Raw genomic sequence first — 25,387 nt, 5'->3', positions numbered from 1 at the left:
GGGAGAGGGCAGGAATGGGGAGTTATTGTTTAATGGGTAGAGTTTCAGTTTTACAAAGTGAAGAGTTGGGGAGATGGATGGTAGCGATGGTTGCATCACAATATTAATGTATTTAATGTCAATGAATTGTATACGTAAAAATGGTTAGGATGATTTTTTTTTAAAAAAAAGTAATCAAACTCTTCTAAAGCCAGGGGTTTTCTAATAGGTATTTCTATAAAGGGATTGGTTTAGAAATAGATATTTGAAAGCCTATGTGGAGAACTCTGGATCGCAAGGACCAAAACAGCATGAATTATTTAAATCGTAAGTGCCATTTTTGGGTGGGCTTTTGAAAACCAATGGCTAAAACTAACAAATAAGAACTTCTATACAAGGAAGCCTGGGTGGCTTCTGCCTTTGGCTCAGGTCATGATTCCAGGTTCCTGGGACTGAGTCCCCCACTGGACTCCCTGCTGAGCAGGGAGCCTGCCTCTCCCTCTGCCTGCTGCTCCCCTGCTTGTGAGCTCTATCTTTGTCTGACAAATAAGTATAATTTTTTAAAAATCTTTAAAAAAAAATAGAACTTGGACACAATTTAAGACTGTATTGCTTTTACAAAGTCAAATAAAATGAAATATTTATTCCAATTGCAGTCAGTCCTCATTTCATTTCCATTTTGTAAAAGTTGGACATTTTCTATTTCATTAATTTAAAAAGTACCCTTACTTAAACTCACACTGAAAAGGTTTCTCTATCAGGGTGCCTGTGTGGCTCAGCCAGTTAAACATTTGCCTTAGGTTCAGGTAATGGTCTCAGGGTCCTGGGGTTGAGCCCTGCATGGCGGAGGCTTGGGGGTGGGGGTGGGGGTGAGGCAAGTTGTGTTGTCCCTGCTCAGCAGGGAGTCTGCTTCTCCCTCTCCCTCTGCCCCCCGCCCGCTCCTTCTCTCTCTCTCTCTCAAATAAATAAATAAAATCTTAAAAAAAGAAAAAGTTTCTCTGTCGACTTCAATGTGGGAGAAGCTCTCTAGTTTCCCCCAAATTCTTTTAGGCCTAATGCCAGCAAATCTGTTAAGCTTTCAAAGCACCTTGAGGGTGTTTTCTGAGGCCCTCTGGTTGCGTTCAGAGGTTGAACTGAACTGGTTGCTTCCCGACCCCGCGACTCGCGAGCAACGGAGGGTGAGAAACTTAGCATCTCTCCCGGCACCGTGGGCGGCCCGCCCCTTGGTGGCCCGGCCCGGCTCCCCGTGACCTCCCAGGGTTCAGTTTGGGCGCTTGCTCTCAGGCCGCGGTCCCTGTGTTCCCGCCAGTTGTTTAAGTTTCATTTCCCGCTGCGACTGCCGGCTCCTCCTTCCGTGGCCTTTCCCGAGGCCAAGTCTCCCTTCTTTCGGGGAACAGAGAGCGCCAGCCATGGACCCCCGGCGCGGAAAGGCCACGAGGACAGCTTCGAAGGCCGGAGCCGCCGCGCCCAAGGCTCAAGGAGTGAAGGGTCCCCCGACGGAGCCCAGCGAACCTCCCGCCGCCCTTAGGGCAGCCCGGCCCAAAGCACAGAAGTGCGGCGGGGTCGGGGCACCTGGATCCGGGCGGAAGAAGCGTGCCCCGGGCTCTCCCGAGAGACCACCGGTGCGCGCGCGGAATGCCTGTGCCAAGAAGGCGCCTCTGGGTGCTGAGGACGTGGTGGAGGGGCTGGCGGTTCCGGCGGGGAAGCTGGCACCTCCTGCGTCCCCGGGGCCGCCCCTTCCCAGGACTGGATCTCGCCGCGAGAGGGGCGCGCGCGCCCCTCTGGAGCAGAGAACCCTGCCAGAGCCCACGGAGGTCTCCCGCCTCGGCCTTGGCCTCGGCCTCGGCCTCGGCCCGCTGGTTCCCGCCTCAAGACTCAGGCAGAAGGGGGCGGCGCCGGGCGCCTGGAAGCCCCGAACGGTGCTGGAAAAGTTGAAGCTGAGGCGCCAGGAAATCTCAGAGGCGGCGGAGATTGTGAACCGGGTTGTGGACCACCTGCAGCGGAGATTGCAGAGCTGCGAGTCCGAGTTCCAGGGTGTCTCGCGGCTGTGCACCGGAAGCTACTACGAGCGCGTGAAGGTGAGCTGCCCAACGCCTCTCCTCCCGCCGACTCCCTCGCCCCCGTCCCCAGCCTGCCCGATAGTCCCAACACCCGCGGGTCGCGCGGCCCCTCACTTCCCTTCGAAAGTAACTCAGACTCTTGTTCTTTTGTGGCCTGTGATTCAGTTCCAAAGAGAAGAACAGCTGTTCGTGTACCCATCTGTACATCCAGCGAACGTACAGCTAACCAACATTGGTGCCAACTACTGTCAAGACATTACTGTTGGGAAATTCCAATGTATAGATTCATTCATGCAAGCAGATTGTATGGAGTTTCTGTACAGGGCCCTACTTGGTGTGCCTTAGATTCCGGCTTGGATAATTAGGAGTGCGAAAAATTACACAAAATTGGTATATCTAGGAGCATTTTTCCTATGGGAAAAATTATAGGAAGAATATCTTCAGTCAGTCCCCCAGCCGCTGCGGACTTCCCCTCTCCCCAGTTTTTTTTTTATGCCAATGTCATGGGAACCTCACAGTGAGTGATTAAAAAAAAAAATTTTTTTTAAAGAAAAAGATCTCCTACAGACCCTAAAAAGTGTACCTCCTAAATACACATAAAGCGTGATTGTTTCAGAGTATGTATTCCACGGCTCCCTTTGTTTGTGTGTGGCTGAGTTATTAAAGTCTTCATGACAGTAGGCGTTGAAGATTTAGGAGCAGGTTTCTGACTAGAGAATCTTTCCTGACCAGTGATGTTTTTTTTTTTTTTTTGTTGTTGTTGTTGTTTGTTTTGTTAAGATTTTATTTCTGTGTGTGAGTGAGAGCGAGAGAGAGAGAGAAAACGAGCGCGCACAACCAGGGGTGAGGGGGTGGGAGGAGGGAGAAGCAGAATTCCCGCGGAACAGGGAGCTCGCTGGATCCCCGGGGCTCTGAGATCACGATCTGAGGTGAAGACAGAGGTTTCACCATCTGAGCCCCCCGGGGGCCCCTAGTGGCAATTTCTTTGGTTGAGTTCTCACCTAGTCCGATTTTTCAGGGCCGGGCTGTGCACCTGCAGGAGATCTGTTAAAATCTTGGGTATAGCATGAAGGAAATAGAGGCTGATAGCATTTAGGTGACCGTAATTTATTTTATTGTTACCTATTGGCTTTATTCAATTAACTTCTCTCTTTCAGAAGTAAATGATTGTCAAACTCTAGATTAGGTTTTTAGAATTATAAACTCCTGATAGCAGGCCAAATATTATGCATCTTTGTGTTTCTAAGCCTTAACACATAGCACGTTTTCAAACGAATGAATGAACATGCTCAAGAAGAAAGGATGGGTGGTTTCTCTCAAGACCTCTGTCTTCTCAGGGTAGCAGATTCAAACTTCATTCCCACTATAAGCATTTAACCTGGTAGATTTCAGTAGAAATTAAACCTTTCATATATTTTTCTTTTGGCTTGCCACCTGGATTGTAAACTCCATTGTCACAAAATGTTTTACATAAATTGTAGCCTAAACAGCTGCCCATTTCATTGGTGTGGACCTAGTGATATTTGTTTACTGCCAGAAAGACACTGTATGTATCAGTCTTTGAATCTTAAAACTCTTTTAGCAATGAAGACTATATAATTGCATCTGAAGTGTTTTGATAGCCAAATGAGCAAAATTTTCACTAGATTGTTTGGCTTAAGTGTGATTCTTATTACATAAATATCATTCAGTTCAGTCATATGGAAGGAACAATAAGATGTTTAAAGAAGTTTCCAGTCAGAAGCAGTCTCCTTTTTTTTTTTTTTTCTTTAACGTAAGCTCCACATCCAAAGTGGGTCTTGAACTCAGGACCCTGAGATAAAGAGTGGGACATACTCTACCAACTGAGCCAGACCAGCTGCCCAATAACCTGTCTCCTTTTTATTTTTATTTCTTTAAAAATTCTATTTCTAAAAGTAATCTTCACACTCAAAGTGCGGCTTGAATTACAACCTGAGATGAAGAGTCATGTGCTTTTCTGACAGAGCCAGCCGGGTGCCTCTCCTTTTTAAAATCATACACTGGTGGAAGAAATTGAATGAAATTTGTTTTCCTAAAACATGTATTGATTTTTAAAGCTGATACATTTTCTTTCAAGATTTTACTTAGTTATTTAACAGACAGAGATCACAAGTGGGCAGAGAGGCAGGCAGAGAGAGAGGGGGCTGAAGCAGGCTCTCTATTGAGCTGAAGCAGGCTCTCTGTTGAGCAGAAAGCCCCATGTAGATAGAGTTCGATCCCAGGACCCTGGGATCATGACCTGAGCTGAAGGCAGAGGCTTTAACCCACTGAGCCACCCAGGTGCCCCAAAACTGATACATTTTCATGGTAGAGTTGATTCATTGCCTGGCTCCAGCAGTTAATCCTCTGGCAGGCTCCCACAGCTACCCGCCCACTACCACTTTTCTCAGCCTTTCCCATAGTCACCTCTTTTCCATGTTGATGTCCCTGGAAAGTTAGGAAAAGCTTATAGAAGAGCAATATTATTCCTGTTTATTTTATTCACTGTTATCAGTAATTTATTTACTTGGTTCCATATTGACACATTTTTATTCATGTATTTTATTGTAATATTGTCAAGTTTTAGGTGAAAATTTGGAAATTTTGGAATTACCCAGAGGTAATTGCCACTCCATAATGTTCTCTTTGTCTCTTTGCAATTTACCAATCATAAGTTTGGGCTGAGTGTAAGGCCATATAGAAATCAAGTAATTGTAGTGGTTCTAGCTAGTACATTAACCAGTAAAGAGAAGAACTCCAGCCACATACAACAATGTGAATGAATCTTGTCATAATGTTGAACAAAAAAGGAGAAGGTAAAGGAATACGTAGAGCCCATGTAAACAAAGCAGGAAAAAGAAGCAAAATACGTAAGATCAGAAAAAGAATAATAAAACGTGTTTATGCAGATGACTTGATTGAATTTTTGTACAAACTATTAGAAATACAGTTGGCCTTTGAACAACACAGGGACTAGGGGCATCAACCCTTTCCCATCCATGCAGTCAAAAATCTGCATATAACTTAAAAATTTTTTTTAATTTTTAAAATTTTTTAAAAATTTATTTGTCAGAGAGAGAAAGCACACACAAGCAGGGAAATCAGTAGGTAGAGGGAAGGGGAGAAGCAGGTTCCCTGCTGAGCAGGGAGCCCCACGTGGGGCTCAATCCCAGGACCCTGAGATCATGACCCCAGCCGAAGGCAGACGCTTAACTGACTGAGCCAGCCAGGTGCAGCTGCATATAACTTTTGACTCCCCAAAACCTTAACTACTAAGAGCCTAGTTTTGACTTTTTGATGAACAGTAAGAGTAACACATACTTTGTTCATTATATGTATTTTATAATAAAGTAAGAAGAGAAGAGAAAATGTTACTAAGAAAATCATAAGGAAGACACAATACATTTATAATACTGTACTGTTTAAAAACAACAACAACCATGTATAAGTGGACCTGCCCAATTCAAACCTGTGTTCAACTGTTTCCAGTGAATTTAGCAGGATTGCTGGATACAAAGTCAGTAAACCAAAAATCATGGGGCGCCTGGGTGGCTCAGTGGGTTAAAGCCTCTGCCTTCGGCTCAGGTCATGATCTCATGGTCCTGGGATCGAGTCCCGCATCGGGCTCTCTGCTCAGCAGGGAGCCTGCTTCCCTCTCTCTCCCTCTGCCTATCTCTCTGCCTACTTGTGATCTCTGTCTTTCAAATAAATAAATAAAATCTTTAAAAAAAAAATCAAAGTACCTCAATATAGTAACAACAAAAAGAGTGTAAATGAAATGTAAAAATGCCATTTATGATAGCATCACGATCATCAAATATTTAGGAATAAATATTGCTAAAGATGATAGAAATTTTAAAATATTGCTGAGTAAATTTGAAAACAGATTAAATAAATGGAAATCTATATCATGTTCTGTTTTCCTCAAATTGATTTATATATATTTAGTGCAATTTAGTCAAAGCCCTATCAATTTTTTTTAATTAAATTGACAAGCTTATTATAAGACTTATATGAAAATGCAAAGGTGGGGGTGTGCCTGGGTGGCTCAGACAGTTAAGCATCTGATTCCTGACTCAGCTCAGGTCTTGATCTCAGGGTTCTCAGTTTAAGTCCCATGTTGGGCTCCACGCTGGGCATGGAGACTACTTAAAAAAAATGAAATGAAATGAAATGAAAATACAAGAAATGCAAAGGACCTAGAATAACCCAGGCAATTCTTTTTTCTTTTCTTTTTTTTTTTTTAAGATTTTATTTATGTTTTTGAGAGAGACAAAGCAGAGAAAGAGAGAGAGAACACAGGGGTGAGGAGGGGCGGAGGGAGAGGGAGAAGCAGCAGGGAGCCCCACATGGGACTTGATCCCAGGACCCCGAGATCACGACCTGAGCAGAAGGCAGACGTCCAACCAACCAAGCCACCCAGGTACCCCAATCCAGGCATATCTAAAGGAGAAAATGTTAGAGGATTTGCCCTATCAAAGAGCAAGACTTACTATAAAAATACCTTAATTAAGCAGATATTACTGGTGCAATGATAGACAAATAGGCTAATTGAGTAGAAAGTCCAGGGACAGACCTGCATATATAGTTCAATTCAGTACAAAATATATGCAATAGTGTAGTTCAATGGGAGAAAGGATGGTTTTTTCAATAGTTGATACTGGGTCAATTGGATATCCATGACAGCCACCAACCCCACACATCATATACAAAAGTTAATTCAAGATATAAAATAAACCTAAAGATAAAGGAGGAAACAACAAAGCTTCTAGAAGAAAGCATAGAAGAATATCATCATAACAATGGGATGTACAAATATTTCTTAAATAGGACACTAAAATTGCTGACCATAAAAATAGATAAAATGGACTTCATTAGAATTGAACTTCTCACCATTGAGAGAATGAAAATGCAAGCCACAAACTCAAAGAAGTTACTCTCAATATGTATATTTGACAAAGGACTAGTACAAATCAATAAGAAAGACAAACCAATTTAAAATTGGGCAAAAGCACTTGAATAGATGCTTTAGTATATAACCAAATAACAATAAACGTGTTCAACATCATTAATCAGCCGGAAAATGTAAATTAAAATTATGATGAGATTCTGTTACACATCTATCCACTAGAATGGCTAAAATTTTAAAAGGCTTGACAGTACCATCTTAGAAGATGTGGAGCAACTGAAACTGCTTTGCCTTGATGAAGAGAAGATAGGTTGGTATAACCTCTTTGGAAAATTGACACTTTGGTCTAAGGCTAAAGATACGCTTATCCTATGGTCCAGCAGTTCTACTCCTAGATATGTACACAGTGGAAATGAGTGCTCCTGTCCACCAAAAGGCATATATAAGAGTGCTCAGAACACTGAGCATTAACTTTGTAATAGTTCAAAACTGGAAATAATCCAAATACTCAAAGACAGAAGAAGTAAATGTATTCTGATAGATTCCACTAAGCCAGTAGTATACTGCGTAAGATGAAAAAGAACAAATTACCAACACACGCAACAATATGGGTGAATCTCACAAATGTAATGTTAAAAAGAGTCAGTTATAATAGAGTACATTTTATATGATTCTGTTTATATGGTGCTTCCAAACGGGTGGCTGAATTTATGGTGTTAGAACAGTAGGGACTCTAGGTGGAGGTTTCTGAGAGGGAATGGGAATGAGAAACTTCTGTGCTCTGGGGGTGAGACTAGGGCAGCGCCCACAGAGCTCCCAGTTCCTATTGAGATTTAGCCATTTTTCTGGAACAAATCCTCCTTGGATTGTTGCAAACTCCTGGTTAATATACAGATCTGAAAAAGTTGAACTGACTAATCTGGCCCGTGTTCTTGTTGCTTTTATGGAAGAGTGGATTTTCGCAGGCTCTTACTTTATTCTCACTGATGTCACTCGCAAGTGTTTGACTCTCATAGTCAGCTCAGGCTGCCATTACAAAAACACTATAAACCAGGTGGCTTAAACAACATAAGATTATTTTCTGAGAGTTGTGGAGGCTGGAAGTCAAAGATCATAGTGAAGGATGGTTAGGTTTGGGTGAGGACTCTCTTCGTTGCTTATAGACAGCCACCTGCTCCCTGTATCCTCACTTTACTCCTCGGTGCATGTGGACAGAGAGAAAGGGAATCTCTCTTCCTCTCCTCTTCCTCTTCTACCACCTCCTTCTCCTCCCACCAGTGTTATCAGATTAGCACCGTACCCTCATGATCTCATTTCACCATCTAAAAACCCTGTCTCGAAGTACAGTCACTTTTGGGGTTAGGACTTCAATATATGAGTTTGGGGAGGACACGATTGAATATACAACACAGTACATCTCAATCTGGACTAGCCCCATTTCATATGGTCAGTAGACATGGCTCCTAGGTACCCTGTTGAGCAGTACAGTCCAATAGCTGTGCTTGAAGCATGCTCCTGACTCATGAGAGATTTGTGGTATTTTTACTACAGGAAAAATAATCATTTGACATAATTGCTGATTCATAGATTATTATTGTGAGGATGAAAATGATTCTTTGAAGCTCCTAAAATGCTGTGGTTCAAAGACATTAATGTAGTGCATGACTTGGCACTCGCAGTTACTTGGGTGACCAGCAGCTCTAACAAGATGGCCCTTGCTCAACTAGCCAGCACAGGGCCACACACGTTTTTTTTAGACCATTGTGACAGGAGTGTGGCTGCAGCATGTCACTTGTGACATAAAAGATAGCACCTTATAGGTTTTTCATTTTAAGTTTTTAATTCAGAAAAAGTTGGTACGGATTTTAAAAGCTTGCATGATATAATTTAAAATTGTTCTAAATTATAAAAATAATGCATACTCTTGGTTAAAAAAAAGTATGGAACCTACAAACCAAAACAATAATACTCTCCTAGTTTCACTCATCCCTCTTCCAGAGGGTATGAATCTTAGGAATCTTGCTTTTCAAAGTAGTGTGTTAAGTGGACATTTCAAGAAAAAAATCGCAGTTGCTTGGAAAATATTCACAAAACAACATTTCAGTGCTATTTTTACTATTTCTTAGATTTCTGCTCCTAATGAATTTGATATAATGTTCAAACTGGAGGTCCCCAGAATTCAACTAGAAGAATATTGCAACAGTGGTGCTTATTACTTCGTGAAGTTCAAAAGAAATCCTAAAGGAAATCCTCTGATTCAGTTTGTAGAAGATGAAATATTATCAGCTTCTAAGATGCTGTTCAAGTTTAGGAAGATCATTAAGGAAGAAATTAAAAACATTCAAGGTAAGATTTTTGACTTTTGATTCTTGAAGTTCTTCTTTTTTTTTTTTTAGATTTTATTTATTTGAAAGAGACAGAGTGGGAGAAAGAGCATGAGAAGGGGAGAAGATCAGAGGGAGAAGCAGACTCTCTCTCTCTCTCTTTTTTTTTAAAGATTTTATTTATTTATTTGACAGACAGAGATCATAAGTAGGCAGAGAGGCAGGCAGAGAGAGAGGAAGGGAAGCAGGCTCCCTACTGAGCAGAGAGCCCGATGCGGGCCTCCATCCCAGGACCCTAGGACCATGACCTGAGCCGAAGGGAGAGGCTTTAACCCACTGAGCCACCCAGGTGCCCCAGAACCAGCCTCTCCACTGAGCAGGGAATCCGATGTGGGACTCGATCCTGAGTCTCCAGGTTTATGATGTGAGCCGAAAGCAGCCGCCCAACCAACTGAGCCACCCAGGTGCCCTGATTCTTGAAGTTTTAATCATACCTACTAATTGCCAATGTACACTCCTCTACTGACTTTTTTTTCCCCCACATCAAGCAGTTAAAGTGCCCCCGTCATAACAGGGTTTGAGGGAGGCATATATCACACAGCAGCGTGAGCACCCAATCATCATACTTACGAACTACAAAAGCATCCTCTCCTGATCTTTCTTGACCTCTCTGCAGCAGACTATTGATCAGTACCTCCTAGAAACAACTCTTTGCTTTTGATTTTACTTTACTACATTTTCTTGGCATTTTTTCTAAATGTTGATTAGTTCTAGTTTGGTCTCCACTGACTATTCACTGGACAGCTGCCTTATGCCTCTGGATACATGTGGTTGCATAAAATCCCCGGGTTCACCTCTTGAAGCTTGTAAACACAAATTGTACCGAGTGCTCTGAAGGGAATGAACTAGGGGAAATAGTGGCAATTGGGGTGGAGTAAGACCCCAAGGCAGAAAATAGCAAGCTCAAGGAACAATAAGAGGCCTGTGTGGACAAGGGGAAGAGTGACACGAAATGAAGTTGAAGAGGTGATCAGGGGCTAGATTGTGCAAGGACTTGTAGATCCTGGAAATGAATTCAGATGATTTCATGTTCATTCAGGTTTTAATGAAGGCATAATGATTGGCTTTGTATTTTTTTTTAAGATTTTATTTATTTATTTGACAGACAGAGATCACAAGTAGGCACAGAGGCAGGCAGAGAGAGGGAGGGAAGCAGGCTCCCCGCTGAGCAGAGAGCCCGATGCGGGCCTCGATCCCAGGACTCTGGGATCATGACCTGAGCCGAAGGCAGAGCTTTAACCCACTGAGCCACCCAGGCACCCTTGGCTTTGTATTTTTAAAAGTTTACTCTGGCTTCTCTGGCGAAGATATTCTAAAAAGACAAATAAGGAAAAGGAAAGAAAAAGGGAAAATATTGAAGTAATTCAGGTGAAAGACAATGGTGGCTTACATGGAGGATGGGATGGAGAGAAGCAGACACATCCAAGCTTGTAGTAAGTGCAGGGGTTGAGAGAAAGGACTAAGTTAAAGAAGGCCTCCAGATTTCTGACTGAGCACCTGTGTGGATTGATTGTACCATTTTCTAAGATGGGAAGGACTGAAGAGGAACGTATCTTGAGGTATGAACTAAAGGAGTTTGGCTTTGGATATATTAAGTTGGAGATTCCTGTGATACACTGAAGTGAGAATGTCATGTATGTAATTGTATATGGGTTTGAAGTGCAGAGGATATGTTCGGGCTGTATGTGAACATATAAATGGCATTGGCCATAGATGAGACCGTGTAGGCAGAGAACATTGATTCGTTTATTCATGAATCAGTATCCACCGATCCTCTAATGTGCCAGATGGTCTAGGTGTTTGGGATACAGTAATGAACAAAGAGATGAAGACCCTCACCCTTCTGTACCTCATGGTTAGGTAAGGGCAGACATACAATTAATAATGAATGGAAACCATAATTATCTTATATACTAGAAAATAGTAAGTTTTATGATGAAAAAGTATAGCAAAGTGAGAGGGACCAGGAGTGCTGAGGGTAGGATGGGGGAGGGGGAGTTGCAGTGTTAAGTAGAGTGGTAAGAGGAGGAGGATCCCATTAGAGGTTGGGAAGAAGAGAAGGAGCACAAGGAGACTATGTGACTTTGCAGAATGAGGGGTCAGGGTGTAGAATGCTACTGACTTCCAGAAACCATAGGATTTGGTCTATAGTTTTGTGGGGTTTGTTGGTGCCTTTGACTTAACAGTTCGAGTGGGGTCCTGTATGGACAGCATGTGTAAGCATATCCTTACAAAGTCTCCGCTGTAAAGGGCACAGAAATGTGGGTAAGTGTGGGGAAGAGGCAGGGTGGGGTCAAGAGAGAGGGATATTTGAGAATGAGAAATACTGGAACCCTTTATATATAGATAGAAATGATCCGGTAGGGAGGGAGCCGCCCCTGATGAGGAGAGAGGGAACAATTGAAGAAACAAGGTGCTTAGGATGGGAGGAGTAGCCTTTGTGCAAGGGTGGCCTTTAAAAGGTAGATGGACACTTCTTAGTAGGAATAGGAGGGTAGAAGAATATCATGGGTAAGAAGTGGGTTTTGCAGATTTAGTAATAAGAAAATGAGGGCCTTCTCTAGAGTGTTCTCCTTGGTTCTCTAGCTTCTCTCTCACTGTGGTCCCTTCCAGAAGTCTTGTCTAAGAGTAGTCTTTAACTACTGCTTGTACACTTCCCAATCGCAAAGCCAGTATCTCTCATCTAGAGGTTTTCCTGAATTTCTGACCACCACAGCCACCTGTCATATGGCCATCTTTACTTGGGGGTTTTCCACACACCTATAGCTCAGTGTGTCTAAAACCAAGTGCAACTCAGCCCCATATTTCTTCCTTTTGATTGTTCCATATTGAAGAATCAAATCAATGTCAACCATTTTCCAGGCCAAAATCCTGGGATTACATTCTAGACTTCTACCTTCTTTCTTACCTTACTGATTCAGTCCATCTACCAGTTTTGTTTATTTAAACCCCTTTATTTTTATTTATTTCTTTAAAAGATTTTATTTATTTGCTTGACAGAGAGAGACACAGCAAGAGAGGAAACACAAGCAGAGAGAGAGGGAGAAACAGGCCTCCTGCCGAGCAGAGAGCCAGATGTGGGGCTCGATCCCAGGACCCTGAGATCGGGACCTGAGCCTAAGGCAGACACTTAATGACTGAGCCACTCAGATGCTCTGATTTAAACCTTTTTAATTGCTCTCATTTCTGCTACTTGTGGTTTTTTTTTTTTTAAGATTTTATTTATTTATTTGTCAGAGAGAGAGAGAGTGAGCACGCACAAGCAGGCAGAGTGGCAGGCAGAGGCAGAGAGAGAAGTAGGCTCCCTGCAGAGCAAGGACCCCTCTTCAGGACTCGATCCCAGAACCCTGGGATCATTACCTGAGCCGAAGGCAGCGGTTTTACCAATTGAGCCACCCAGGCGTCCCCACTTCTTTAAAAAAAACAAAAACAAAAACTGGGGGTGCTTGGGTGGCTCAGTGGGTTAAAACCTCTGCCTTCGGCTCATGTCATGATCCCAGGGTCCTGGGATCAAGCCCCACACCTGGCTCTCTGCTCCGCAGGGAGCCTGCTTCCTCCCCCCTCTCTCTCTGCCTGCCTCTCTGCCTACTTGTGATTTCTCTCTGTCAAATAAATAAAATCTTAAAAAACAAAAAACAAAAACTGTACTGTTGATCCTTGAACAACATGATAGTTAGGGCCACCAAGCTCTCTGCATAGTCAAAAATCTGTGTATAACTAGGGCGCCTGGGTGGCTCAGTGGGTTAAGCCGCTGCCTTCGGCTCAGGTCATGATCTCAGGGTCCTGGGATCGAGTCCCGCATCGGGCTCTCTGCTCAGCAGGGAGCCTGCTTCCTTCTCTCTCTCTCTCTGCCTTCATCTCAGTGTACTTGTAATTTCTCTCTGTCAAATAAATAAATAAAATCTTAAAAAAAAAAATCTGTGTATAACTAAACAGAACTTAACCACCAAGAGCCTCCTGTTGATTGGAAGCCCTCTTAATAACATAAACAGCTGATTAACATGTATTTTGTATGTTATATGTAGTATATATTATATTCTTATAATAAAGTAAGTTAGAGAAAAAAATGTTAAGAAAATCATAAGGAATGTCTATGTCAAAATAAAAAGTCTCTGCACAGCAAAAGATACAATCAACAGAACTAAAAGTCAACTACGGGGGCGTCTGGGTGGCTCAGTTGGTTAAATGACTGTCTTCTTCTCAGGCCATGATCTTGGGGTCCTGAGACAGAGTCCTGCATTGGGCTCCCTGCTCACCGTGGAGACTTCTTTTCCCTCTTCCATTCTCCCTGCTTGTGCTCTTTTTCTGTCTCTGTGTCAAATAAATAAAGAAAATCTTTAATTTAATCAATTAAAATAAAATAAAAGGCAATCTACAGAATGGGAGAAGAGATTCGCAAATGATATATCCAATAAAGGTTAGTATCCAAAATATACAAAGTACTTATTAAACTCAACACCAAAAAAGAAAAATAATCCAATTAAGACATGAACAGACATTTCTCCAAAGAAGACATGCAGATGGCGAAGAGCTACATGAAAAGGTGTTTATCATGACAACATCAGAGAAATGCAAATCAAAACTGCAATAGGATATTACCTCACACCTGTCAGAATGGCCAAAATCAAAAACACAAGAAACAACAAGTGTTGGCAAGGATGTGTAGATAAAGGAACTTTAGTGCTTTATTGATGGGAATGCAAACTGGGGCAGCCACTCTGGAAAACAGTATGGAGATTCATCAAAAAGTTAAAAATATAATACCCTATAATCCAGCAATCATAGTACTAGGTATTTACCCAAAGAATACAAGAACACTAATTCAAAGGGATACATGCACCCGTATATTTATAGAAGTATTATTTACGATAGCCAAGATATGGAAGCTGCCCAAGTGTTTATTGATTGATGAATGGATAAAGATGTGGTATATGTATATCTACAATGAAATATTATTTAGCCATGAAAAAAGAATGACATCTTGCCATTTGCAATCATATGGATTGAGCTGGAGAGTATAATGCTAAGTGAAATATGTCGGTCAGAGAAAGACAGATATCATCTGATCATACTCATACGTGGGATTTAAGGAACAAAACAAGAAGCAAAGGAACACAAAGAAACAGACTCTTAGCTACAGAGAACAAACTGATGGTTACCAGAAGAGACGGGGGAGGGGATGGATTAAATAGGTGATGGGATGGGACGCCTGGGAGGCTCAGTGCGTTAAAGCCTCTGCCTTTGGCTCAGGTCATGATCTCAGGGTCCTGGGATTGAGCCCCGCATCGGGCTCTCTGCTCAACAGGGAGACTGCTTCCCCTCCTCTCTCTCTGCCTACTTGTGATCTCTGTCAAATAAATAAATAAATAAATAAATAAATAAATAAATAAATAGGTGATGGGATTAAGGACTGGACTTGTCATGATGAGCACTGGGTGATGTATGGAAGTGTTGAGTCACTATGTTGTATACCCGAAACTAATATCACATTGTATGTTAGCTAACTGGAATTTAAAAACTCAAAAAGAGAAAATCATAGGGAAGAGAAAATATATTTACAAGATTGTACTGTATTTACCAGAAAAACACTCATTTAAGCCAACCAATGTATTTCAAACCCATGCTGTTCAGGGGTCAGCTGTATTTAAAGTGAGAGGACCTAAAAATCTACTCTCTGAGCTCATTTCCAGTATTTAGTGTAGTAGTATCAATGACAGTCATCATGCTTACTCATCCTGCATAACTGTAACTAATATCTCCCCATTTTCCCCACCTCCCCATCCCCAATAACTACCATCCTACCCTCTGCTTCTATGTATTCTGCTTTTTTAGATTCCACATAAAAGTGAGGTCATGCAGTATCTGCCTTTCTGCATGTAGCTTGTTTCACTTAGTGTAATGGCCTCCAGATCACCCTGTCGTCACCAATGGCAGGATCTTCTTCATTAAGGCCAAATGCTGGTCCATTGTGTGTACGTACCACAATTCCTGTATCCGTTCTTCCATCCATGGACACTTAGGTTGTTCCATGTCTTAGCTGTTGTGAATGATGCTGCAGTGAACATGCATTGCTCCCTTGTCTTCGTGCCACCTGCCTCTGTGGTGTCACAGACACACACGCTGTATGTTGGATAGTTGCTGTGGTCTTTGCGATGGCCCGTCTCCTCCCTGCCACTCATCTGCTTTTTTCTCCAGGCTTCCCTCCATACTGCCCCCCCATACATGTGAGTGAAAATTTTATCATAGTACTCCAAAAGCCCAACAACTTCAGGGGCTTTTCATCATTTATACCAGACAGAATTTTGACAATGCTTCTCTATGGTAGGTATCGATAAATATTGCTTAAATGGGGGAAAACACTTTTTAAAAAAAAATATTTTATTTATTTTATTCGACAGACAGAGATTACAAGTAGGCAGAGAGACAGGCAGAGAGAGAGGAAGGGAAGCAGGCTCCCGGCTGAGCAGAGAGCCTGATGCGGGGCTTGATCCCAGGACCTTGGGGCTTGATCCCAGGACCCTGGGATCATGACCTGAGCCGAAGGCAGAGGCTTTAACCCACTGAGCCACCCAGGTGCCCCAGGGAAAAACACTTTGCTTTGTGGGGTCAGTTTCTACTTTAGAACTCATTTTCACCTTACACTCAGCACTTTACAGATCTCCAATGACGGATATATTATTTTTGCAGAAAATCGTATTGATAATTGCTGTCTTCCCCTTTTATACTTTTAAACAGGTATCGATGTCATTATGGAGAAGAAGAAGAGGGGGAGCCCTGCTGTAACACTTCTTATTAGAAAACCCAAAGAAATATCTGTGGATATAATCCTGGCTTTGGAGTCAAAAAGCAGCTGGCCTGCTAGCACCCAGGAAGGAATGCCCATCAGTCAGTGGCTTGGAACAAAAGTTAAAACCAATTTAAGGCGACAGCCATTTTACCTGGTACCCAAGCATGCGAAGGAAGGAAATGGTTTTCAAGGTAACTTGAATGCGAAGGTTAACTTACAGACAAAAAGAGGGGTCCATCCTTTTTTCTTTCTTTTTCTTTTTCTTTTTTTTTTTTTAAGTAAGCTCTATGGGGTACCTGGGAGGCTCAGTCAGTTGAATGTCTGCCTTCAGCTCTGGTCATGATCCCAGGGTCCTGGGATCAAGCCCCACATAGATCTCCCCACTCCGTGGGAAGTCTGATTGTCCCTTTGCTTCTCCCTTTCCCCCCGATCATATTCTCTTTCTCAAATACATAAGTAAAATCTTTAAAAAAATAAATAAAGTAAGCTCTATGCCCCATCTGGGGCTTGAACTCACTATCCCAAGATCCAGAGTCACATGCTCTAACCGTGGAGCTAGCCAGGCACCCAAGGGTTATTAATGTTATATCCTAGGACAGTAATTAGTGCTGTCAACATATCAAGAGCCATCAGGCTAAACAGACTGTAAAATGGGAGTTTGGTGAGGAATGTAATTGAAAAAGGCAGAGTTGGCTGAGGGTCACATTGAGCTGCGAGATGCTGCTGTGGTGTGTTTAGAGTCAGCACCATGGCAGAAGACATCAAGACCAAAATTAAGAACTTCCAGACTGCCCCTTTTGACAGCCGCTTCCCTAACCAGAACCAGACCAGGAACTGCTGGCAGAACTACCTGGATGTCGACCTGGGACGACCGCCAGGCAGAAGGCACATTTCCTGGGAAGATCTGAACTGGCTCCGCCCACCTCTCCTCTGTCCTCCGTCCTTCTCCCAGGGTGGTGAAGGCGGACCTGGATGCATGGTGATCCCCACCCTGGGATTCTGAATCATGGCCTAACTAATAATAATTACTCGTTGGAAAAGTGTAAAAAAAAAAAAAAAGAAAGAAAAAGAAAAAAAAGAAAAAGGCAGAGTTGTAGCAGTAATATCAAATACTCAGATTTAAAATGTCTTCTAACTCACATTGGAGTGTTATTTTGCTTGTTTATTTTCAGTAGAGAAGGGCAATACTAGCCTTGGAGTCAGACTGCCCTGGGTCTGAATCCTGAGGCTTCTCCTCCTACTAGATGTGTGATCTGGGGCTAGTTAACCAAGTCTCTCTAAATCTGTTTGCTCATCTCTATACTGGTTTAATCAAAGCTACTTGAAAGTTTCTGGGGGTGGGGGCACACCTGGGTGACTCAGTTGGTTAAGTGGCTGACTCTTGGCTTCAGCTCACATCGTGATCTCGGGATCCTGGGATTGGGCTACTGTGTCAAGTTCAGTGGGGAGTCCGCTTGAGATTCTCTCTCTCCCTCTGTCCCCCGCCCCATCACTGCACTCAAGTTTTTTCTCTTTCTCAAATGAATAAATTTTTAAAAAATATTTAATTTAATTTATTTTTTTGGCAGAGAGAAAGAGACAGAGATCACAAGTAGGCAGAGAGGCAGGCAGAGAGAGAGGGGGAAGCAGGCTCTCTGCTCAGCAGGGAGCCTGATGTGGGGCCCGATCCCAGGACCTTGAGATCATGACCTGAGCTGAAGGCAGAGGCTTAACCCACTGAGCCACCCAGGCGCCCCTCAAATGAATAAATTTAAAAAAAAAAAAAAAGCTTCTGGGAAGGTAAAAAATGAGACAGCGTATGTAAAATCCCTAGTTTAATCCAAGGCAGTTAAAATTAATGTTCTCATCAGAGCCTAGATCTCATTCTCAGCCTTCTTGCCATTCCCATTCCTTCTTGCCCTTCTGCTGTGCTCCATGCAGCTACCTGACCTTTGCAGCCTCGGGTGCAGTTGGACCTGTGTACTGCTGTGTACTGTGTACTCCGCCTGGCGGGTAAGGACAGGTTTTTCAGGTGGTGCTCTTGGATAACATTCAAGTTCTGAGTTAGTCTGCAGATAAAACAGCTAAAATCATTTTAGGTGATTATTTTATTTTTCTCATAAATTAAGGACTTTTGGTACCACTATAGCTGGATTCCAGGGATACTGGACGAGACCACAAAATGTAGGAATCAAGTTACAAATTAGTATTGCTGAACAAATCCTGGAATTAATTAATCATGCTTAGTTTGATGGCTTATGTTTTGTAGACACATCATAACTTTTTACATTATACATATATAGGAGTCATTTTCTGCAAGAAAAGTGGTTAAGAGGGAATTACAGATATCATTATTCATAATTTTGGAAAAGGAACACAGCTTTCTTCAAAGAGGGGTTGCCACCCCTGAATAATTTCTAGAATGGCTATCCCAAGAAACTCTCTCTGTATGAGATGCAGAAATCTTGACATGACCCATACCACTCTCTTGCTGGCCTACTACCGACTGCCCTGGGCAAGACTGGGAGACAAATCAGATTAGGGATGAGAGAGCCCTTAGAGGCACTGTGGTCTTTCAAAGGCCCATGTGACTGGGTAGTTCTTCCTGTCCTTGGGTTAAGATCAAAGCGGAGGCTGGTGATGGGTGCTCAGGTGACCTTGCTCTCTTGTTACTCTCGTTACCCTTGGCTGTTCTCCTCCTATCATTCTAGGTTATCTGTATTCAGGTATTCCCCCTCCCCTCAAATCTCTGAATCCAAATGACTGAACAGAGGGGGCATATTCGCAGTGAAAATACTGACACTACATTGCAGGCATGCATTAACACCTATTTTAGTTTTTCTCTTTCCAAACAGTTTACTATAAATTTTCTGGCCTCACAAGCTATATTTTTAAAAATAGAATTAATTTGGTTTTTAGTGAAAATTTAAAAAAAATCTACCTATCTTATTTAGAAGTAATACCAGCATCCATTATCAAGAGTATAATTTAAAAAGTTGAAGATTTATTTGTAGTTCTTTTGTTCTGAAGATAAAAAGACAGTCAAACTATCAAGCTTAAATCTGCTTGAAAAAATTTCTCCTGAGCTGAAAGCCGTTGTTTTAAACGAATGAGCCACCCAGGTGTCCCTAGATGTTGGATTTTCAATTTTTATTTATTTTTATATCATAAATTTATAAGGCATTCACATGGTTCCAACATCCAAGCTGTTCGCTCTTCATTCTTCCCTCTTTCCCTAATTGGAAATTCTCTTGTTTTTGGTTTACCTTTCATATAAGTAAACACATATTTGCATATATTCATATGCTACTCGCCCTTTAAGATAAAAATTACACCTTCTTTTTATCACTTATATCACTTAGTAAGATATCTTGAATACCGAGCCCTGGCTCTGTATGGAGGTAGTACCCATTCCTTTTCTCAGTCTGTCTTCACAACCAGTCAAGTAGATCTATACATAATTTTGCTAGACATTGCCAGAATCACCTCCACAGGGATCACACAATTTGCAATCCCACAGCAATGTACCAAGAGTACCGATTTCACCCTCAGCCTTAGCGACAACACTCATTAAACTTTGGAATTTTTGCCGATAATCCAAAACGTGAGAAATGATAATGTAGTTTTTAAAAATAAACTTAAAAAAAAAAGATTTTATTTATTTATTTGACAGAGAGAGAGAGAAAGACGGTGAGAGAGGGAACATAAGCAGGGGAGTGAGAGAGGGAGAAGCAGACTTCCTGCCCAGCAGGGAGCCGGATGTGGGGCTTGATCGCAGGACCCTGGGATTATGACCAGAGCCAAAGGCAGATGCTTAACTGCCTGAGCCACCCAGGCACTCCTAAGTTGTTTTGGCTTTTGCCTTTGGGAACTCTTTCAGTTGAATCTACCTTTTGTCAGGTCAAGTTTCCATCCAGATTTAAAATATTAAGAGATGTTTTTTATTTAAATTATGAATGAATGTTGTTTTATTAGCTGCATTTCCTACTTCAGGTGAAGTGATCTTTTTTTTTTTTTAAGATTTTATTTATTTATTTGACAGAGAGAGAGAGAGAGAGAGAGAGAACACAGCAGGGGGAATGCGAGAGGGAGAAGCAGATTCCCCTGAGCCAGGAGCCCGATGTGGGCCTTGATCCCAGGACCCTGGGATCATGACCTGAGCTGAAGGAAGATGCTTAACAACTGAACCACCCAGGCACCCCTGATCATATGTTTTTCCTCTGTTCTGTTAATGAGACAGAGTAAATTGATTGATTTTCAAGTTATAAACCAATCATATATTTCTGATATAAAACCAACAAATAATAGAATAGTCAGAATGTAAAAGAGTTAGCCATGGTAAAACCTGGGGGGAAGGGTTGGAAATCATTCTATTCTTACACGAAGTCTCCCAAGGAATAGTAAAAAGGCAACATTCCCTTGTTCATTTTACATGAATACAAAAACTTGCAAGTATGGTATAAAAAATGAACAAAAAATGTGAATCAATTGATTTAAATTATTATTGAAACAGAATATTAAAAAAACTGAACTTAACGATGTATAAAAGTACTATATCTTGTTATGGCTAATTATATTAAGCTCCGTGCTGCTCCCCACCATTTTTTCCTATCTCAGCTCATTGTCTGCTTCAAATCACTTGTTTTATTTTATTTTTTAAAATATTAATTTATTTATTTTAGAGAGAGAGAGTGGGGGGAGCTGCAGAAGGAGAGTCTCAAGCAGACTCCTCCCTGAGTGCAGAGCCCATATGAGCCTCAATCCCACAACCCAGGAGATCATGACCTGAGCCGAAATCATGAGCCAGACACATTAAGGACTGAGCCACTGTTCTGCACAAAAGATTCATAACTGCTGTGTTTTGGTTCCAAAAAGGAAACAAAACTTTATTATTATTATTATAAAAAGCTAATAGAAACCTATCTATTACAGAAAACAACAGAAACAGGAGAGGAAAGGAATCTACACAGAGATGAAGCTTATAGTAGGCAATAAGTGAAAATAAGGCAAAGTTACATCAAATCGAGTACTTGGAACATCCAGCCTTATCAGCCAGGGAACCCAGTGGAAACAGCCAGGCTGGGGTCCCCATAGAGAGGCCTGGGTGGAGGGTCCTCCCCTCGGGTGAGACTTCCAACTGACCATCCCCATAAGGGCCATTATTATAGGGCAAATCACAGGGTTTGAAATGAAACATGTGTTCGCCTACATGCAGTTTGGAGCACGGTGCATTTCCACGTTATCATGTTTCTATGTTTTCAAGGAACCTAGGCTGTGTATCTGCCTCCCTTCCTGGATTCCATTCTGGGAGGCCAGCCGAGCCTGGAGCAGGAGGAGATGTGAGATACGATTTGTAGCTCCTGGCATCCAGAACAGAAGGGTCAGTTCTGACCTGGAGGCCAGATAATACAGTTTAAACAATCAGACTCCCAAGGTTATTCACATGAGACTCATGTTAGCATGAGTCTAACAAACAACATTCCTTAGCCTGCCTGTGTATATGTATGTCCAGGTGGTCAGTTATGCGGGACAAATCACAAAAATATCTAACCATACAGAACAGCTACCCAGGCGCCCTCAAATCACTTGTTTTAATATGTAATTACATTATTTTTCTATTCGCTTCTTTTGGTCTGTCTCCTCCTAGAAATCTTCCAGAGTGATATTTTAATGAAGGAAATCACTTCAGCATTGTGTTATATTTATATATGAATGTTTTGGTAAAGTGCTTTTCTATTTTTCTTTTGGAAATTAAGAAGAAACATGGCGGCTCTCCTTCTCTCACATTGAGAAGGACCTCTTGAAAAGTCATGGACATTCTAAAACATGCTGTGAAACTGATGGAATAAAATGTTGCAGGTAACTTCCTTGTTTTGTTATAGATTATCTATGGAAAATTTCATTTTTTTTTTTTAAGATTTTATTTAGGGGCACCTGGGTGGCTCAGTCGTTAAGCATCTGCCTTCAGCTGATGGAGCCCCACATGAGGCTCCCTGCTCAGCGGGAAGCCTCCTTCTCCTCTTCCACTCCACCTGCTTGTGTTCCCTCCTCTCGCTGTGTCTCTTTCTGTCAAATACATAAATAAAATCTTTAAAAAATAAAACAGTAAAGATTTTATTTATTCATTTGAGAGGGAGAGCACGAGAAGGGGGAGGAGCAGCAGGAGAGGGAGAAGCAGATTCCTCACTGAGCTGGGTACCTGACACAGGGCTCGATCTCAGGACCTGAGCTGAAGGCAGACACTTAACCGACTAAGCCACCCAGGCACCCCTGAACATCTAATTATTTACTGATTTCATAGCTCTAACCTAAAGATGATCATTGCTGAGTTGAGTCCTAGGGGCAGTGTGTGGCTGGATTGATCCTGGAGTATTATCTAGGAGATGAGCATGAAACCAGGGAAGCCAAATCCAAGGACCCAAGGAAATAGTGTAGTTAGAAGGCAAGGCCAGAGAGCATATTCCTGAAGCTAGATCAGATAGTTGTATAAAGTCTGACCAAGTGAGAGGATATGATCACTCACCACAGCTAGCCACAACAATTGGATGCGTCCTAGTATTCTGGTGGCTTCAAGGTAATGAGTATTAATGCCAGAGTTGGAAGAGGCCAAAAGATCATTCTTATTGGATGTTAATACTGGTGCCTTCTTCTGGATGGTTTGTGTTGAAGGCCAGGGACTGACTAGCTAAACGTGAAACAACACTAAGAGTGGGTAATTCTTTTCCTTGTTAGTACACACATCATAAAAAACTGAGATTGAAAAGAAATCATTTGAGTTTCTAAAGTTGTTCAATAGAAGGTTCACAGAAGTTAAAAGGTCAGAACAAGAATGCCCAATGGGCGAGCATGGGAGGTTCTTTTTTTTTTTTTTTAAGATTTTATTTATCTATTTGAGAGGGGGAGAATGAGAGAGAGTGAGCATTAGAGGGGGAAGGTCAGAGGGAGAAGCACACTCGTTGCTGAGCAGGGAGCCCGATGTGTGACTCAGTCCTGAGATTCTGAGATCATGATCTGAGCTGAAGGCATTCGCTCAAGCAACTAAGCCACCCGGTGCCCTGATGTTCTTTTTTTTTTTTTTTTTTTTTAAAAGATTGTATTTATTTATTTGACAGAGAGCACAAGCAGGAGGAGTGGCAGGCAAAGGGAGAAAGAGAAGCAGGCTTTCCGCTGAGCAGGAAAGCCTGTGGGGCTTGATGCCAGAACCCTGGGATCATGACCTAAGCCCAAAGCAGACGCTTAACCGACTGAGCCACCCAGATTCTTTAAGGCTTTGTCTGTGGGCTTTAAAACAGGCATTAAGAAAACTGTATTTCTGATAAGACTAAATAGTTTTGTAATATTGCATCTTATCAACTACAAAATAACTGGATGAATAATTAAATATTTTCAGCCTAGTAAGACAAAATCATTTTGTAAAAGTTAAAACAAGATTTTTCTAGGTACTAAATAACTGAATGAATAATATAAATATCTGCCAGTTTCATACATAAATTCATCCTGATAGAATATTTAAGCTAAAAATAAGGAAGAGGGAAGAATAAAATGTTTTTGAAACTTCACAGCATATATTTCAAAACATAACCAAGGTTTAGAATGACCCTATAATTATATTTATGCCTTTATTGTTTTTTGTATTTTTATACATAATATCTGTATTGTTTATTATATCTTCATATGTTTTTCCTGTAAGATGCCTAAAGCTTTTTGTGGAATGAAGCAGGTTGTAAATAAATAAAAATAAGTGCTTTTCTTTTTTATTCAATAGGAAAGATTGCTTAAAACTAATGAAGTATCTCTTAGAACAATTGAAAGTGAAGTTTAGACACCGAAAGGAACTGGAAAAATTCTGCTCCTACCATGTGAAAACTGCCTTCTTTCATGTCTGTACCCGGGACCCACAAGACAGTCTGTGGGACACCAGAGACCTAGAGCTCTGCTTTGATAAGTGTGTGACATACTTTCTTGAGTGCCTCAAGACGGAACAACTGAAGCATTATTTTATTCCTGGATTCAATCTTTTCTCTCGGGACCAAATTGACAAAATAAATAAAGAATTTCTATCACAGCAAATTGAATATGAAAGAAAAAATGGATTTCCAGTTTTTTATGAATTTTGAAATTATATTTTCGAAAAGAATCAAGAATTAGAGTGACTTTATAATAATTGGAATGTTTGAAATTTGTCGCATCAGTGATCTACTAAAAGGAATGTAAATAATGATTTAGCTCTCAACTGTCTAAAGAAACCTGAATCAGTATAAAAGGATTGATCGTCTTATGAAAGAGATTAGTCAAAGAATAAGAAGCAAAAGGAGTCTTTAAGATCTAAAAGCTTCACCAGTTTGGAATGAAAAGAAGAACATGGGGTGCCTGGCTGGCTCAGTCGGTGGAGTATGTGACTCTTGATCTCAGGGCTCTAAGTTTGAGCCCCATGTTGGGTATAGAGATTACTTACAAATAAAATTAGAAATACATATCACCAGAGTTAAATTCATCAAACACTCACTGAACACTACTTACGTAGCACAAATGCGTGAGGAAGTTTGCAAGAGACAATATGAGAAATGATCATTGCCTCCACAAAACTGGTAGGCTTTGTTCAATGTTCAAATATATTTGGAAGCAGTATCCTGTCCTATGCCAGAATAGGCAAGAAGGAAATGAAAAGATAAGTTCTATATTGTCTCTATGTGTCTCAGGAAATCCATAAAGTCATAGCAAAATATAGACCAATGCACATGGCCAAATATGAAACATATAATTTATTTTCCTTTATTATTTTTATGTTTAGTAACACTTTAAAAAGAGATTTTATTTATTTATTTCACACACACACAGAGGGAATACAAGTAGGGGTAGCATCAGGTAGATGGGGAGGGAGAAGAAGGCTCCTCTCTGAGTGGGGAACATGTTGTGGGTGTGGATCTCAGGACCCTGGGGGCAGACGCTTAACCAACTGAGCCACCCAGGCACCCCTTTTGCAACACTTTTATATGTATTTCTGGAAAGGTAATAAATGCATATGGTATAACACTGAAAGGAACGGATGGAATCACCCTTTCTCCTCGGCTCAGGCAGCATTCAATGTAGACACTGTTCATTAACCTTTTCCTACTTGAGTATTTTGTATATTTTCTTATGGACTGTTGTATTGTTTTCTCATGGTTTTGTAGAAGTTCTTCATATACTTTGGATATTTATGCTTTGTTGCTTGTCTACATGATGAATAACTTGTGTGGTGTGTTTTTACCATTTTTGGTGTCTTTTAGTAAATAAGTTTTAAAAATTT

General features: G+C 41.5%; 1 protein-coding gene and 1 non-coding gene across 2 annotated transcripts; one reads left to right on the top strand and one right to left on the bottom strand.

Annotated features, from left to right (window-relative positions):
* The first annotated feature begins 1,246 nt into the window (after positions 1–1,246).
* Positions 1,247–25,387, top strand: CGAS (cyclic GMP-AMP synthase). Its single transcript, XM_032340471.1, has 5 exons — positions 1,247–2,057; positions 9,075–9,294; positions 16,068–16,310; positions 21,855–21,957; positions 23,864–25,387. The coding sequence occupies exons 1-5, from the start codon at positions 1,389–1,391 to the stop codon at positions 24,213–24,215; spliced, it is 1,587 nt and encodes a 528-aa protein (XP_032196362.1). The 5' UTR covers positions 1,247–1,388; the 3' UTR covers positions 24,216–25,387.
* On the bottom strand, positions 9,814–9,917 carry LOC116589629. Its single transcript, XR_004285388.1, has one exon. It is a non-coding gene; the product is annotated as a small nucleolar RNA U13 (small nucleolar RNA).

Source organism: Mustela erminea, chromosome 4 (genome assembly GCF_009829155.1).
Source record: "Mustela erminea isolate mMusErm1 chromosome 4, mMusErm1.Pri, whole genome shotgun sequence".
Lineage (NCBI taxonomy): Eukaryota > Metazoa > Chordata > Mammalia > Carnivora > Mustelidae > Mustela > Mustela erminea.
This window is presented reverse-complemented; position numbering and strand designations above follow the sequence as displayed.